At 41.8% G+C, this 17,603-nt stretch overlaps 1 protein-coding gene and 1 long non-coding RNA gene across 4 annotated transcripts in view; one reads left to right on the top strand and one right to left on the bottom strand.

Annotated features, from left to right (window-relative positions):
- Window positions 1–17,603, top strand: part of sash1a (SAM and SH3 domain containing 1a) — a 244,413-nt gene that overhangs the window by 70,247 nt on the left and 156,563 nt on the right. The window contains exon 1 of one of the 3 annotated variants that reach the window (XM_042391035.1): window positions 6,104–7,654. The exons of 1 other annotated variant lie outside the window; for it this stretch is intronic. In XM_042391035.1, coding sequence (XP_042246969.1) covers window positions 7,151–7,654 — 504 coding nt within the window. In that variant the 5' untranslated portion in view covers window positions 6,104–7,150. Of the gene's footprint in view, window positions 1–6,103; window positions 7,655–17,603 lie in introns of those variants that run through there. One more of the 3 variants, XM_042391034.1, reaches the window with a different exon arrangement.
- On the bottom strand, window positions 1,723–7,183 carry LOC121882650. The gene is made up of 3 exons (XR_006092137.1): window positions 7,096–7,183; window positions 3,165–3,226; window positions 1,723–2,856 (listed from the first exon to the last, which is right to left on the bottom strand). It is a non-coding gene; the product is annotated as an uncharacterized LOC121882650 (long non-coding RNA).

Below are 17,603 nucleotides of genomic sequence, written 5' to 3'. Positions count from 1 at the left end.
TTGGTAACAAATCCTCTACTTTATGCTTAGTGTTTTATCTTATCTGTAAATGCGGAAATATTGTATTAACTTTATATTTGTCTATCACATTCCCAGTGTTCAGTTGCAAGTTGCTAGGTAGTCTTTTTTTGGCGCTTAAAATAAAACATCTTTGGGTTAAAAAAAAAACGTCTTTACTGGAAGTTCAATATCTCTAATATAGAGTCTGTCTATATATACACGTTATATTTTGTACTATCAATCATTTTCTGGAAATTTCTGTCATTTATTTCATGGGTATGTCATTTTCAGAAAAAAAAAATCCCACATAGCTTCACATATCTGCATGATTCATTCATTTTCAATCACCTTGTTTTAATTAAGAAGGAAAACGAGGTCTGTGAAAAAAGGGCTAATCTTTATTAATTGGGCTTTCTGCACCACTGCCTCGCTGAAGGGATTGTTATAAAACATTCTCTGAAGTCACATGACGCTTCATTTATCATCAGCTGGAAACCTTCCCTTAAGCACATAGTGCCCTGTGCTCTCACACACACACACACAAACACACACAAGGGACTGTCAAGCTGAAATCAGTTCAAATGTCTTTTTCCAGCTTGTATACGTTTGCCCATCTTTCTCTGTTGCCTTGTCTTTTATCGTCTCTCAGGATTTGATTACAAGTCTGATGCAATTCATCCATCCTGTGCAATGAAGCAATCTTTAAGAGATCTCCTGAATGTTTATTTCAAAAGGCATCTTTCAGCTAGCTGCCTGGTTTGGCAGTTAAACCTTATACCTCTGGGTGCCATTGTGCTCTGAGGTTAGTCATAGATCACGGAGGTGATGTGGCTGGCTGGGATGGCCTTTAGTCAATATCTCCTGTGAGAGATCCTCAAGCCTGTCTGTAGCCAGACCCTGACCCCTCTAGATTATCCTTATATCTGTAATTAAAGCCAGATGAGAGGAGAGGAGAGAAGAGAAGAGGAGAGATTCATATTTCATCAGTCGGCAGACTGACAGACGCACTAACTAATTTACAGCTCTTTTTATCTCCTGCCTTAGATCAACAAGTGTGTAAAGGATTTCTGGAGGTTGTTGTGTATATTTGTATGTGTGCAAGAGATGGAAGGGGGAGAGAAGGTGTTTATTATCAAGGTGAGGATGATATCAAGGATAACAGTTTTGTGTATTTGTATTTTTTAAGTGCATTTGATTGAACGTATGTCTGCACGCAAATACTTACCGAGGTTTCAACTCAAGTACCCAATTGCTAAAGAAAAATATGCCACACATTCATGCATTACATCACTTCTCAGTTACACATCTTGTATTGCCAGTGGCCATGTGTCAAAAAATTTGCATATATACATAATCCACTTATGCTGCTGTGCTTGGTTGGTGCATGGCCATCCATACTAATTGCATGGGCCCCGGTTCACCGTGATGGCATATCTGTGCAGTTGACTAAGAATTAAGTGGTGGCTCCTGTGGGCATGTTGATGCCCTTTGAGCCACCAGATCTCTCCAACAACTACCCCCGCTGCTGCAAACTCAGGTCGCAGGTTAGCCAGGTCTTATTAAACTACAGCCAAAGGCAATAAAAGGAGTCATATTGCCTGATAATTTTCTCTTTGGTGAAGCCTGGGTTTCCATGATAACAGCTTCAGACTACAAAGCAGCAGCTTGGTTTCTTGGGTTACTGGGTTTGTGGGAATAGTGGGATTTGGGCATTTTTCTGTTTCTGCTGCGAGATCTGTTTTTAAACACATTTCAACACAAAGAAGCTCAGAGCACGTACATGATGTTTAAAGACAGTCTGACCCACTTTAAAGAAAATACATTTATTACCTGTTATGAAAGCAGTTGCTCTCTGTGTTTGCCTAAATGTTTTCAGCTCATTAGCCTACCATGAGAGTTTTTAATTCTGGGCACAATAAACACAGTTAATTTTAACTGCTGGTTTGTACCACAAGTGATTTTAATTAGCACTGTCTTTATTGTACTGGGTCTCTCCACTTTCACTGCACAAACTTTATCGCTTTTATGTTCCTCCCGTTTTGTTCCCTGGGAAAGGTTTTCAGCTATTAATTTATGCTGCCAGTTTATAAACAGGTTGTGAGGGGATAAAACTGGATGCCAAAGACATTCTGTTTTGTGTAGAGTCAATAAGAAAAGACAAAGATCCGTATCAGTGTTCTGCATATTTATTTCGGCTTCATATATTCATCGCTGCAGGTCTCCTTCCAGTCTTGTTCTGGAGCTGTAAATGCATTGCAGTCCAAGTTGCAAAAGGAGGGGTGTGATTGGGAAATAGGTGTGCGCTCCATCAGCCTGTGTGTTACACTGAAGGTAATAACCATTACTGTCTGATTGGAGATCTGTCCATCACCACCCGTGACTCTCATTGAACCAGACCCCTGGAGAAGTTGTGAAGCTCGCTCCAACTGCGACTCAAAGGACTGGTTTGATTGATGGCATCACTTTTATTGCTCCAGTGGGAATGCTAACATAGACAACTGACCTGTTGCCTTACTGACACACAGTCCATCTAGTGATTGGCAGGTGTCTGTAGCTGATATGCTTAGATATGCAACCCTTGCATTAACCTCCAGCTGCCACCCTCCCCCCTCCCTGTGGGTTTGGGGATGTTTAGGTTGATATTGAGCTGCCAGCAGAGTGGCAGCTGGTCCTGAAGTGCTTCCTTCACCTCTGGTCTCTGGAGATTGCAGCCCAGCCGGCCGTTTGTAATTAAAAGCGCATAAAGACAGATAAAGCTCTTTCCTTCTCTCCACCGAAGATGCCAGGAGGCTGAAATACAATCCACTAGATGCCTCGGAACACCGACCTCCAGGGAGAGCGCCTTCATTTCTAAGCCTGCAAAAATAAGTAGTTCAGTTTTTTGCCCTTAATTGCATCTCAACAAAATAAACAATGTGGATTTAGCACTGATTTTATTCAGGTTCACCACACAACTCCTCATCATAATAATTGCCCTCTTCCAAGTTTTGTATTTTCTTCTTCTGCCCAATTTATCCTTATGTCTGAATGTCCAATACTAAGGATTCTTTTGTGCAGTTGTTTTTTTTTTTTCCCTATCACAAGAAAGTCATGCTAGCCATGAAAAACTATCCCTGATGAAGCCAAATGCGATATCCAGTAATCATGAGCAATCCTCTGCTCACTCCAGGATTGTTTCCTCAAGTCTTGGCTGCTGTGAAGAATCACCTCCAGCCAACCCCCAGATCTATAACGGAAAGAGAGAGAAAAGAAGGTTTGACAAAACAAAACCACTGCCCACTTTGCATTTCAGATTTTACTGTTGCTATCAGCAGTTTTATGCACACTAATTGCTATTTTTATATTGTAATTGTGCGTTTTTTAGTAAATCCTGGGGGGATAAAATGAAGTGAAACAGCCTCTGCAGGAATTGTGGTCAGAAATAGCTGATGCTTAACCCAACCTACCGCAATACCACATTCAATTCAAAGCATGAACTGTTATTTGTGTTTTCTATATCCACCTTGGCTGTGTTGCAGAGAGAAGAGTCTACATATCTATCAGGGGCTGACAGATAGCCTCCCGCAAAAGCCTCGACCTAAAAACCAACATCCATGACCTTCATGGTGCCTCTGCATCTAGGTGGACAGAAGCCATTCTCTGCTTCAAAGAATTCTAAAATTGAGGTCTTGAAAGGTGCAACCTAGACGTCAGAAGCCAAAGAGACCCTAAAATTTCACCCAGCAAAAATCCCCACTTTCTAATTCCCAAGTCTTCCTTTTCAGACAGAGACAGCGTCAACTATTAGCATAGTGAAAGCTCGGTTGTCAGTGGAGCTGGTATTGTCTGTCTGGCTGTGTCTATCTTCTCTCCCTCCCAGCTGTGTCTACTGGAGCTTTTCTTCCCTCAACCTGACACAGTCACACTCTTTCAATCAACACAGCCAAAACAGCCTATACATATTTACCAGCGCCAGTACTAATGTGCACTCTCACTGCCTCATATTCATATTTACCAGCACTAATGCTCCAGGCTCCCTATTTCAGATTTTATTAAGGGATGGTTATTGAGGTGTTATTGATGTGGCAGCAGTTCTTTGGCTCCAGGGCAACGCTGCTACATTGAGTGGGAAGAGCAATGGGTTTGCTGTCTGAAATGGGCATAGACTGCCTTTTTATGACACCACAAAGCAACAATACACTGCTAACTCATACACAATGCTGTACTATATCAACACAATGCACAAGTTAAGTTCTACGTGTGTGCTACTGAATTAAAAATCCATCATATGTATAAAAGAAACGTGCTGAAATGATTAATTTATTTGTTGATCTACAGAAAATGTTGTTTTGATAATTAATGAATCATTTATTAAGATAAGATGCCAAACATTTGTTGGTTCCAACCTCTCAAATATGATGATTTTCTGTTTCATATAATTGTATATTGGATATGGTTTTGGGCTGTTAGACAAAAAAGTGAAAAAAAAAGACATATTCTTCATATTTTCCCCTAATCCTTCCGCTTTTTTTCTTCTTCCTTTCAAAATTACTCAAACAAAGCAAGGAAAATCACTATTTGATTGAAATGGTGACAACTGGTAAAAATCTGCAACCAGTGAAGGAGGGTTGCAAGTAGACATTAACCATCTCAGCCATGTGCTCAATGATAATCATCTGCTGCAGCCCTAATGCATTTATGATGAACTGAATCTGACAAACAAGCATACATGTATAAAATAAGCTTTAATGAACACTTTCAATTTGCTTAAAAAGCGCAGGCACACCTGCAGTGCTCGCACTAACTAGAATGAATATAATTCAGGAAAGGCGTGTGACTCAGATGACTGCATCACAAACAAACAGTCCTGTGTATTTCCATACAGCTATCGTGAGACACTTGTGCGAGGCTGCCATGCACCCTTGTCTCTCTCTCGGCTCCCGCTGGTCGATCACCGTGACTTGGGGCAGCAGAGTGGAAACACAGCAATCCTGGCACTGCCAGTGTGCGCTCTGAGTCCATCCACCATAGAGCGCACCAGTCTCCCTGTTCCATCTGTCACTCTACTCCCATAATCCCTTGCTCCTGTAACTGATCTAATGACATGTCTTTGCCCTGAACAATGGGGAAGGCAGAACTGTGTGAGTTTTAATCTTATATGCTGGAAAAACTCATAATAGCTTGTTGTTCAGAATGAATATTAAAGGGTAATTCCAGAGTTTTTAAAGCTTGTGTTAATAATCAGTGTTGAGTGTGCAGATAGTCACCATAATCTGAGACATTAGAGCTGATTTTCTTGCTGGAGATTTCAATGGTAACATTAATGTAAGTTCTACTGTGCTATATCGCACTCTTCACAGGTTTAACCCTACAGCTCCTGTCAATCAAATCACGTTATACAAGTTTTTACAAAAGATAAGCATTTCTGAGTAATCACTATGACAGCAGCAGACAGGTAAATCACAAGAAACATCATGTGAGTCAACTCTGATTGGACAGGAAACATGATGAAGGATCTACACCGGTGTGAACTTCTTCCTCTGACATTCTGACATGCATTTTTTTTGGCGTGTTTCTCCAAAAAGGAGGCTGTTTGATATGCTTCCCCACTCCTCCCCGACTGCCGTGTTTGTTCTCTTGCCCCGCTGCATGTCATAATGGGCCGAGGCAAATCACTTCCAGCCCGGAGCTGAGATAGTGATGGTATCAAACTGACCCCTAACAAGCTGTCAGCTCACATTTGATAAAGCATGCATCAGCACGGGCCAGCTTGGCATTCGTTTGGACAGAGTGGACAGGTCTTATTCAAACAGTGTTATTCCCTCAGTTCTCTGTCTCTTTCCTTTTTTTTTTTGATCTCTCTCTGTTTTCCTGGACAGTTTAACTTGTCTCATACTGATGATGATGACAGCCAGTGGTTCTGCAATTTGATCCAGAAGGTTGGACTCTGCTCGCTTTGCAAGATTGTGAAGTCAAGATCATACAAAACGGATAGGATGGATGAATGGATGAGTTGTACCTCAGCCTCTCTCCTATTACATCAGCTCCAGTGCTGCGAAATCTTCAGTTCCCCAGTTACCACATAGAGGGAGCTCATGCGTGCTGCGAAGCCAAACCGTGGAAATGCTGAATGAGTGAGTGAGTGAGAGTGTGTGTGAGAGAAAGAGAAGGAGAGAGAGAGAGAGAGAGAGGTGCGTAGACGAAATCACGGCGTAGGGGAATGATAATGTGACACAAACCAGCAGCTAGGGTATTCATTTGCACTGTGCGGCAGGTTTAAGATGCGCTGTCGTTTCGGACCAACTTTGGACAAGTCTGTGGGAACCTGCGACGCACTGTACGCCCTGAGGCTGCGTGACAAGTTAGGAGAGGGAGAGGAAAAAAAAGGACTCGCATCACTATTTTTAAATGGGTACAGTGAGATTTTGGGGGGCGTGGACGGTAGAGGAGCAGCAGTGAGCATGTTGGCTCATGGCTGCAGTTCCAGCGTAGTGATGTGCCGGCTGGAAGAATTGGACTACGCGTAGACCGAGTGGCTGGACGCGGAACCGTGCGGTTGCCGTCAATCGTTGGAAGCCGACTTTCTGTCAATTTGAAGCACGTTTGGCATTACTGGATTTATTTCTTCCACGCGCTGCAGTTTGGCGACACAGAGGACTTTAAGGAAGGAGCGCGAGCTGTTAAAAGGGGGTTTTTAAGACGCAGCAGCTGCCGTGCGTAAGGGACGAAATCTGGTCGAGCAGCTATTTGAATGACAATAGTTAGAGGCAATTGCTTTGTTTATTTGTTTTAGGAAGCCTTTATCGGAACTGATTGCGCATGGTAAGTCATTGGAAGCTGTCTTAAGTGAAACTGAAGTGATCATTTGTAAATATTGACAGGTGTTATAGTCATTCAGACTGTTTCAGACTGAGCCTTTAATTCACTTACAGCTCTGCTTTAATGTCTTAAAACACCGCGGACTCATAAGGTTGGGTATTGTAACCAAACCTCTGGCATGGATAATCCAACATATGTTTAATCCAGTTATCTACTTTCCTAATACTCGGAGATTCGGGAACACTATCGTTATTAACAATCTTATGATGCGTTTGAAACGCCGAATGAGAAACTAACCATCACTTTAGTGTCTTCTTCCCTCCGAGTTGTAGTCGATCTGGCAACAGCCAAAATGACAAGCAACGGACCTGTCATTGTCTACGAGTGGCTGAAGACCCTCCAGCTTGCCCAGTATGTCGAACCTTTTGTGGATAATGGTTACGACGATCTGGAGGTGTGCAAACAAATAGGAGACCCCGACCTGGATGCCATCGGCGTCTATATCCCTCACCACAGGCAGAGGATTCACGACGCGGTAAGAAGGCTTAAAGAAGAAGCCAAAGAGACGGCCAGTGGACTGTACTTCACCCTGGAGCCGATGCCACCCGCAGCTGAGATTTATACCAGTCACATGGTGGACCAGTATGAGTCCAAACTGCGGGGATCCAAGTCCTGGACCGAGCCCAACAGTGACCGGGTTGGGCGCACCGGTGGGTACATGGGCGCGCAGAGGAACCTGACGCTGGGCAACAGGAGGGAGCTGGTGATTTACCCCAAGCTGAAGCTGAAGATCATGATCAGGGATAAACTCATCAGAGACGGCATCAACCTCGCCCGGCCGCCCTACTCTAATAAGGTAGGAGAGACGCTGATCCCTGCAGGTCATGACAGTTATATGGGACAAAAGGGGGGGCATCACCTGCCAAATGTCACGCATGACAAATACTGGATGAAAACACTCAGACACAATGCATCTTGGTTAATACTCTATAAACTATTATTTAGTCTGATATCTACAGTAATTTCTACACTTATTTCATTCTTAATGTAATGCAAGAAAATGACACTTGAGCAATTGTTTTAACTTATTGACAACATCATAAATCGCACCTTTGTCTGGCAAAAATTTCCCATTTTGAGAAAATGCAGTTTTCAGACTGAACATAGATTGAATGATTTGCCAAAGGTGGTTGTTTTTCCAATATGCCAGAGGTAGTTTTATGGCACAAAAGAAGCTGTCACCTGCTAAACATCATCCATCATTTGGATGAAAGCACACTGTCACTCAGATAGAGCGCATCTTGTGCAAAGGGCGCATTTCACTGATGTGTTCAACATCAAAATAAGGTAAGCAGCTTAAGGTAAAATGCCAGTGTAATGCCTAAACATTCCCAAGCAAGCCCCGCTGCACTTTACAGAAGTGTAAGTGGTTGCCGTCATAGTGAACGATGGGAATGAAGTTGCTGCTGGATCAATAAGCAAAGAGCAGAGAGGAGATCATGAGGAGCTTTCACCCTGTCTGTAATTTCCTGTAGGGGGAAAAAGATTTACACTTAGATTATTAATCTACTTTGACCTCACCTGTCCAGCGACTTGCCTCCGCATTCGGTGTGGGTGGATCAACCAAGCCCACGAGCATATAAACCCTGGCTCTTTGCTGTGATGAATGGACGATGGGCTATCGATTGCAGGGGCAATAAATGAAGATGAAGAGCGCCCAGCTGTGTAGGCTGTTGCAGTCCTGTGAGGACCCAGACTGAGAGGGCCTCTTGTTTTCACAGAACTGATAGTGACCTTTCATTAGAAGTGTCTGAATCATATGCCTTACCAACTGAATGACTGCTGTGTACTTACAGAGAGGCTTTTGGGTTTTCAAGTCTGCAAGCCAGTGAGGAGACAGAGGTCACAGCATCTGTATTTTTTTATGCTGTGGGCCTATAATGCAGGTTTTGTTAACAAGTGCAAACTAAAGCTGACATAGCATTTGCAACGTTCAATAATGACAGTCTAGTGTGATTATAGGCCTGTTAGCTGGTCAGCACAACAGACAAAACCAGCCCTTATCTACTGTATAATAGCAGCATGAGCATGATGTGTGGTAGCTTGTTTTGAACACGGGAACATCTGCGAATTCATGAATCTGAATGACATTATTTCCTCAGGAATCATTGACTTAGGAATTAATTACTGCTTTGGGGTTAAGACGCCTAGCATGAACCGCAACTTCCTGGGTTCAGTTCTAGCCTGGGATCCTTTTTTGCATCTTTCTCAGTCCCTCGTTTCCTGTCATCTTTCTACTTGCCCCAAAATATTTGTTAAAAGGGAATTAAGTTCTGCATTCCCTAAGGCCTACTGAAAGAAAGTTTTTTTGTTTTTGTTTTTTGGTAGTGTAGCCAGGAACATGTCCTCTTGATTCAGCTGATCTAGAGCCATTTGATGGGATGTTTTTCAGTGAAGGGAGCCTGAGGAATGAAGATGGAAACAGCTGTCCTGAGGAATTATATGTGCTTTCAAAGTGCATTGATTTATACTAAATTATTCAAAAAGTCGAAAAGATGCAGGATCCTGATTTCTAAAATCCTGGTTACAGCCCTGCATGTCAGCTGGATTGTTTTGTGTGTTTGGATATTCACATGCAGGTGTGTTTTCAGTGATCAAAACATTCATGACTATATGTATCTGGATTCATCCGCTACGTATTGCTTGCTTTCAAATTTGCTTTTTCAAGTGATACCAGTTTTGATTCCAATATTTGCATGTTTTGTAAAGCTCTTTTTTTTATCAGTCTGTATATTTCTGCCACTTTGGCTAACCGTGAATCCCGCAGAGATTTTGGATTTGTGAGGGATTATCTGTCAAACCAGGGCTGAAACAAAGTGTTGGTTCCAGAGGGTTAAACTATCTCTCCCTTTGAAGGCTGTTTTTTATTTAGGGCCAAATCATTGGCATTGAGGCTTTGGAAGGGGAATGAGCAGGTCAAGGTCTTTCTCTGTCTCTCACTCTGGTGTGTGTTTGAATGTGTGTGTGTGTGTGTGTCTGTCTAACCCTGTAGTTTTGAATTGGCTCCAGTACAGTGCTTTTCTCCCCAGGAGGACTGAGAGGAGTGTAAAGAGATGGAGCTGTGACCAGCTAATGGAAGTTTGACTAACTGGGCTGTGATTGGTCTGTATCTATCTCTTCTCTCACTGCCCTTGAGACGAGATGTCACCCCCAAGGGAGACTGAGACCAGAGTTGGCAGACTTGGGGCAATTACAGGACACACAATGTCAAGTCTCAAGGGATGTTCATTGTATAGCATAACCAAGATCTCCATCCACATTTAAACTGTCCTCTGTGCTTTCAATGGGCTGGGATTTTTTTTCATGGACTACAGTCCGCCAGCCCTCTGTTCATCTTTGTGTCAGGCTTTGTCTCCATTGTTTGTCATTATGCAAAACACGTAGGCAATGTAAGCAGCAACATTCAGAAATCCTCTCTAGCGTTTGCTGAATAACTTCTTGTGAGACAACCCATTATCAAACAATTCACTGAAAGGGCTCTGCTGGGTGTAATAAATACCCATGATCCTTATCAAGAGACCCCTTGTCTGAGAGCGAGAGATATTTCTTATGATGTAAACAAACACTTGTGCTACGGTTTGCACATTTCTTGATCTCTCATCAGGGAACAATATAAGCAGAAAAGATGGTGCAGCCTGTTGGCGTGTTGTTAAATGATCTACGGTTTTTGGCTACAATGTTATCCTCATCCGTCTGGTTGCAACTTCTTCATAAATGAAACGGCATATACAGTTTATTCATAATGAGAGTTAAAGAAAGTCAGGCATTCTTCTTTCCAAAATGAGAAACAAAAGCATCAAATTTTGATAAATGCTGATCTGATGAGATTTGAAGATGTTGTTTGAGATTTGTGCAGCTTCAGAGTCCAATCATGCATCATTCTGTTCTTTGATTTGGCTGTGTGCTCACCATCACAACAGCATTCTTTTGGCAAGCATAAGGTAGCATCAATCAGATACAACTTAGTGTGCCTAATTTTTCCCAGATGAGAATATTGTTGCTTTTTTGTATGTTTTTTTAAGTTTCACTGGTTGCTCAGGTTTATTGAAAATGGATAGACTTCTGCAGAACATTGATTGCATCCCTTATGAGTGGATATCTGATCAGTTTTTCTTAATTTAGGGGGTTTATTTTAGTTGTCAAAGAGGTTAATTGTGCAAAGACAATGCCTCTATTTTTACATTCTATCCTGCTTCCTATAACTTTCTCTCACCCGTTGATGCTCCATGAGAGATTATACAAGTTTTATCTTATCAGAGAATTTTCTCTCTTCCTTTTTCAACTCTTCAACTCAGCACCAAACTACTGTATGTGAAGATGTGTTCTCATCCCAGTCTCATCCACAGACTGGCGTTGGAAACGGTAGACAGTCAGTCATAATAGCGCCTCATTGTTAGTGCTGTGTGTCGGGGGGAAGTAGGAACTAAACACTGGGAGATTCTCCATTGTTTGTATGGAGCCACATGTCCTTTCACTACTGGTCTGTTTTGCATTCCCAATTTCCGTCCATTGAAAAGGACTGCAGAGGCAAGTGTCCAGCATTGTGCCGAGGGTGGGTGATAAAAACGTGGGTGTCATGCAGAGAGAGAAAGGGTTGTAAATAGATGGGCACATTGTTTTTTTGCTGGGCAGACAAGGGCTTGGTGGGTGTTTTGGTAGGGAATGGGCTGTCAGGTGACAGAGGAAAGTTAGGTGCTAAAGGTCATTCTCTGACCACCGTAGAACAGCTGATCAAATGTGGTGGGCGGGAATCATGAGAGGCCTGCAGCTTAACTGGACTTAAGAATGTAAGAAATGCAGTAGAAGGTGTCATGTCTGTCTGGGATGTAAGCAGAAGGAAGGTCAGGCTTTTAACTGACCGTGTTATGAGCTCCCTTCAGTAAAAAAGAGGAAGTTCATCACCTTACATGCCAAACACTCACCTTACTTATTTAATATCCCAGCACTCTCGACAACCAGGAAATTAGATTTTTGTTTGACGACCCTTTGTTGGCCCACTGTGGTTGTTCAGGGCCCTCAGGCTTCAATGGACAACTGCCAAGACGTGGTGTGAACAATAGTTATGAGCAATTTTACCCTCTAAAATTCTGTGCTTTCCCGGTTAAAGAAGATATAACGTGTTTGAATCATCAAACCTTTTTCCACTGCAGTGCCGCCAAAATCTGTACATTCCCAGGCTAACTGCTAAAGCACAGGCAAAAGCAGAGATGGAATTAGATTCAAAACAACACAGTGACACAGATTTCCAGTCGAGCTGCTGTATTTGCTTGTATTTATTCCATTCTGTTTTGCACTGCACATGCATTTAATGTAGGTCATATTGTTGTAAAATGAAAAATACTTGAACCCAAAGTCATTATTTCATCTTATTACATGGCTCTTTTTTGAACTAAGAGCTTTTTCATTACCTCAGTGGAGTACTCTTGTGAAAGCTTTTCATGAGCTTTTCATTTAGCCTATGTTGTTTGGCGAATAACCTCTTCATCTTTGTCCCATGCTTGTAGAGCTGGCATTTTGCCATAAGGAGGGAGAGAAAGCCTTAAACAACAGCCTCAGAGTTTTCCAAGTATTCTGCTGAAAGCTCTGTTTGCTTAGTCTTTATTAAGGGTTCCTTAAAGGCATAATCAACCAAGGACTCATAAAAGGGAAGTCATAAAGAAGTCAGGGACTGGTTCTATTGTCCTGAAAGGACAGAGAAAGTCAATTAGCAAAGTGAGCTGCTGTTTACTTTGTGGACAAGCAGAGTTGTATGGAGCCCTAAAACGTAATAGATCACATTCCCATCAGATGGAAAAGGTCATACACTCACTTGGTGGCTCTTCTTGTAAACAACCTGTGTTTAGGGTGTTTTAAAGCCATCTTTGTCAAGCATAAACTACAAGTACCAGTATTTAGCTCGTCGGAGAGTATCTGGGAGTGGTGATGACTGATGGCTATCATCGTAACCGTTGACCCCAATGCTTTTGACCTGCTGGAAGGATCTCAGATGAGATGATGATGATGAAATAGACCACACACCCTTGTGGTTCGCAGTGTCAAATGTATCTTACATTTTATGCAGTCTGCTGTCTCAAGTGTATGAGACAATGGAGTGTGATCACTTTCCCATCTATCCAAAATACTGTGTGAAATCATTCACAAGACCGATTGCACATCTTTGCTTCAGTTAGTCCAAAAACAACACCTGCAAAAGCAGCCACATCCAGTATTTACATGCTATCACTACAAACAGATATCCATTCACTGGATGTTTTTTTTTTTTTTTTAAACTGTGTATGAGGCAGTTCCTGTCTGTCCCTCCCTCTGATAGACTTGACCACACATCTCTTGGGAGTATGTGCAAATGTGGGAAAGCAGCATTTATGCTGTAGTTGCAGCTGGCCTTCTCATTTCAGCAGAAAGGGGTGAGAGGTGCTTATTCCTACTGTGCTGTTTCTCACATGATCAGCTGGCTTTTGAGCCGCCTTTATTCTCAGGACAGCTGAACTTGGTTAGAAAGATGACATTTCACAGAGCTCAAATTTACAATTCAACATAACTCCGCTGTACATTCTCTCCGTTCATTAATCGGAGTTGTCAAGCCGTGATAATCTCAACATTTAGACGTTTAGTTCAAGAAAGAAAAATTGAGTTTATGCTCATGGCGGTATAAATGTCACTCTCTCTAGCCTTTGGAGATATATTGTATTTAAATAACATATGTGAGTTCCAATATACAGTAGGTGTATCACTTAAAGTTATGCAGTCATGGTAACTGCTTTAAATAAAGCAGGCCAAGCAGTCAGCACAGCTATTTCATTTTCCACAGTTTGCTGGAGAACAGGTCCTGATGACACACATTCATGACAGATACATTATCAGAGCTATTCTAGTCCAAGGTTTCAGTGGCTTCCAGACAGCCTGTCTACATGACCACATACAATCTGCTCCAGGAGTGATTGCAGGCCGTATTATCAATACCAAAGTATGCCTTCCCCTTTTTTTCTCATTTTTAGTCATTGGACAGGCATGTAGTTGATGATTACAGTCACCCTTGTACCATAATTGTGTTAATTCTGTGTATTTTGTTTGTGGTTAAAGCTATAAGGTGTTGTTATCATGCAGGACTGCTAGCCTTGCATTGTCAGTGGGTCTCACAGAAAAGCCATTAAAGGGGATTATCCAGTTTGAACCAGAGTATTGCATTTAATTTCAATACTAAGTTATGTCTGACATGGGGGAAAAAGTCATAAATAAAGAAAAATTGAAATCAAGCCTATATTTTATGGTTCAGTACACAGAAGACAGATTCCTTTCCAGCAACAGCAAACCGAGAAACTACATGCTCAGTCGCTGCTGTAAACATGTTTGTCTTAACACATTTCTTCACCAGCTCTTCCTCGGTGCTCACAAATGCAGTACGCATTTATAGCTGCCGTAGTGTGCCGTAACTTTCCTATAATGATAACAGCAATCCCGACTATAGTTACAGTACATGTGCGCAATAATGACCATGCAGTCCTCTTTGAACAGTGGAGGTGGAGGTAAATGAAGATATCAAGTGCCCCAACAGGATGGAGAGTGACAAGAGAGCAGGCCTGAGCATCTGTCTGTGTCAGGATCCAGATTGCAAACACACTTGCAAATCAACACATCAGCACATGTTCTCTCTCTCTCTCTCTCTCTCTACATCTCTGTCTAGCACACTCATTACTGCACGCGGAGTGATTACTCTGGGGGGCATCATTACATTTTCTCATAAAAAGCACCAGAATTGTTAGAAGTACACAGCCATACATTGTTGCATACGGTATTGCACGGGCGCTGCACGCACGCCGCTACTAATCTCAGGGATTGATTTTGTTTTGGCTTTGACTGATATTGCCTTAGGTGGTCATGTGTGACCTACAGTCCAAGGCTAATTACACTCTGACTGCTATGAGCCAGGAGGTCACATGCTTAAAGAGGCTTTGTGAAAAGTTGCCATGGAGACAAACAGAATATTTAAACATCAAACCATATGTTTGTCATGTAATCTCACACCGACTATGTTTGCTGGTTGATATGGCAGAAATTTAGGTTGGGATTATTGCATAATGCTATAAAGCTACAGTATGAGTAATATGTGTGATTCATAGTTTCAATATTGCTCAAGCTATTTGATTAAGCAGCACTCCCATATTGTTTCCGCAAACTGTTATTCATTGTGCTGAAAGGGTCAGCTTAGCAATTAGCAAGAATAATCCATGAAGGTCAAGCCATATTTTATCAACCACTTATTGAAGGTTTAATGTAATTGTGTTTTATCTTTAGGGCTGTAAATAATAATAATTTTCACAAGTAATCTCTTATTTTTTTCAATTCATTGATTAATCCTTTAGTCTATAGGAAATATCTCACAGTGCACCAGTCGCCCAAGAGTGTAAATTATTCAATTTACAATTATATAAAACAGATAAAAGCAACAAATCCTCACATTTGAGAAGTTGGAACCAGCGAATATTTGGAATTTTTGCTTGATAAATGACTTAAACAAGTGGTCAGTTGTCAAAATTGTTGGCAATTATTTTTTCCAATTGTTTTAGCACTACTTATATTGCTTTGTGTGCATTAGAGATGTAAAAAAAAAAAATAAGACAGTTGTCAGCTCCCTTTCGTGAGCAGAACTCTGCTCTTCTAAAAATGTGACAAAGCACATTTTTCTAAAGCCCTCCTTCCAGACTCTGCCCCAACTACATTGAATAATCCTCGTTCCTAGGAAGATGCTGTTAAGAATGAACAATGACAATGTTCCTCTGCAAAGCGTTGGGCTCAGACAGGCTCCATACATCAGACTTAACGTTTGTTTCTAGTCTGTGTGACGTTACCTGCAACTTAGCAGAGGATTTCTGAAGGCACTGAGCAGTTTTGGGGGAGTTAAAGCGCTACTACCTACAACAGAGCTTAATTGTCCTACATGTAGCTACAGTTTAGCTCATGTCAGTCCATATTATTTTGGACTGTGTTTAAGGCATATAATGTAGGGGTGTAGAGAGATGAGTGAGGCATGATAGCAGTGAGCATGAGTGTTAGAGAGACAGACAGAGCGAGTGTGTATAATTACCTTGTCTGAAGCTGCTGCCAGCTAGGTGTATGGAACGCAGTACAACCAACTCTCAACCCCCCTTAAACCTAATTGGTCCATTTCCAAGGCATGAGGGCAGGGCTGCGCTGAAAGCTTTGATCATGGAGACCACACCAGTGTCGATATGTCCCTACCTGAGTGCTTTTGTAGTGGCTTTTCCTGGCAGGGGATTAAGCCATACTAAACCCACAGAGTGTCTGTCTGTCTGTCTCTCTGTGGCCTCCCCACGGCTCTACATACCTGAATCTGAACCCTAATTACCTGGCAGTTACTACATTCCTCAAACACGCCCACACAAAACATGCACACATACCGTGTATTGTACATGCTTTTAATAAAAGCACCATTGGCGCTTCACTTTTGTCTTGTGTGGTTTACCGCCTCCAATATTGAAAGCATTTACGAAACATTTATGGGTTCCAGCACATTCCATCATAAATGTTAATCTGTGTGGGAATCTCGGTGCATGTCTCCCTGCAAGTGAACACTATGGGATGTAAATTTTCCAAAGTACTACTAATTGATGGAAGTGTTGGGATTAAATGCTGATAGGTGCTTAGGGAAGATGAAAAATATTAACAGCAAAGTCACGTCTTGATTTAAGATACTGGATCATGATCATATTTGACAGCACAATCAGTTATTTGTTGCTCTGTGATTCAAACATATGTGCGTGTGTGTATGTATATATATATATATAGTTAAAAAAACTTCTCATTTATCTTTTATTGGCCCATTATGCAGCCCCTCAGTTCAGCCTCTGTCTAAAACAAGCCATTTTAGCTCCTGTTTCTATAAGGCTCCCCTCCTGTTGAGCCCACTCTGTTCAGATTGGTTAGCTCCTGGAAGCTTCCCCTCTGCAGACTTTCAGTGGTTCTGGAGGCTACGTAAACTAACAATAGTAGTAGGATTTCACTTCTCTTTCTAGTTCTTTTCCCGAAATGGGAACTTCTCAAATACATCTGTACATGTTTGAGCCTGGATCTGATCTGAAATATGCGAGTGGACAACGTGAAGAACACATGGAACAACCTGAGCAACAACCTTAGCAACAAAATGGACGGCCGTTTGTAGGCATGCGTGAGCAAACCAATGTCATTAAGAGGAAGTAGAGGTAATATCGCAAACGAAACACTCAGGTCAGGCTGAAGTCTGGGCATTTGACTTTCAGGGAAGTTTTTGACCTTTGACCATGTTTAAGTTCACAACATTTTTATCTACACCACTACTGACTCTAGTAGTTCTGTCCAAATGGGCTGCTGCTAGCTAGTCAAACTCGTTATTAGTGGATCAATCAAGAACATGCTTAGTATGGAAGGCTAGAGTTCATTACTCTAATTGCAGCTTTTTGACCTCTATACATGTTAGAGTTAATTGTTCTATTCATTAAATGTTAATTGCTTGCCACACTACTTCATGAAGGAGTGAATAGCGACTCCGTTGAGACTGGTAAGGCTTCACTAAAACATTTTTCTGTTTTTTTAGGGCTTCAAATCTGAATCCCACATCATTAAAGCTTCACTAGGGTTGGAGTCCTGTGGCTTCTGCAGAGAAATGTCTGGTCATGTTTGTTTTTATTTGGGTTAACCTTGTAACATATTATTCAATGCATCTATTCTAGCTTTCCCTAAACTTATGGAGG

The sequence above is a fragment of the Thunnus maccoyii genome, chromosome 17 (assembly GCF_910596095.1).
Source record: "Thunnus maccoyii chromosome 17, fThuMac1.1, whole genome shotgun sequence".
Lineage (NCBI taxonomy): Eukaryota > Metazoa > Chordata > Actinopteri > Scombriformes > Scombridae > Thunnus > Thunnus maccoyii.
The sequence above is the reverse complement of the archived record's forward strand: the minus strand, read 5'-3'. Positions and strand labels throughout refer to the sequence as shown.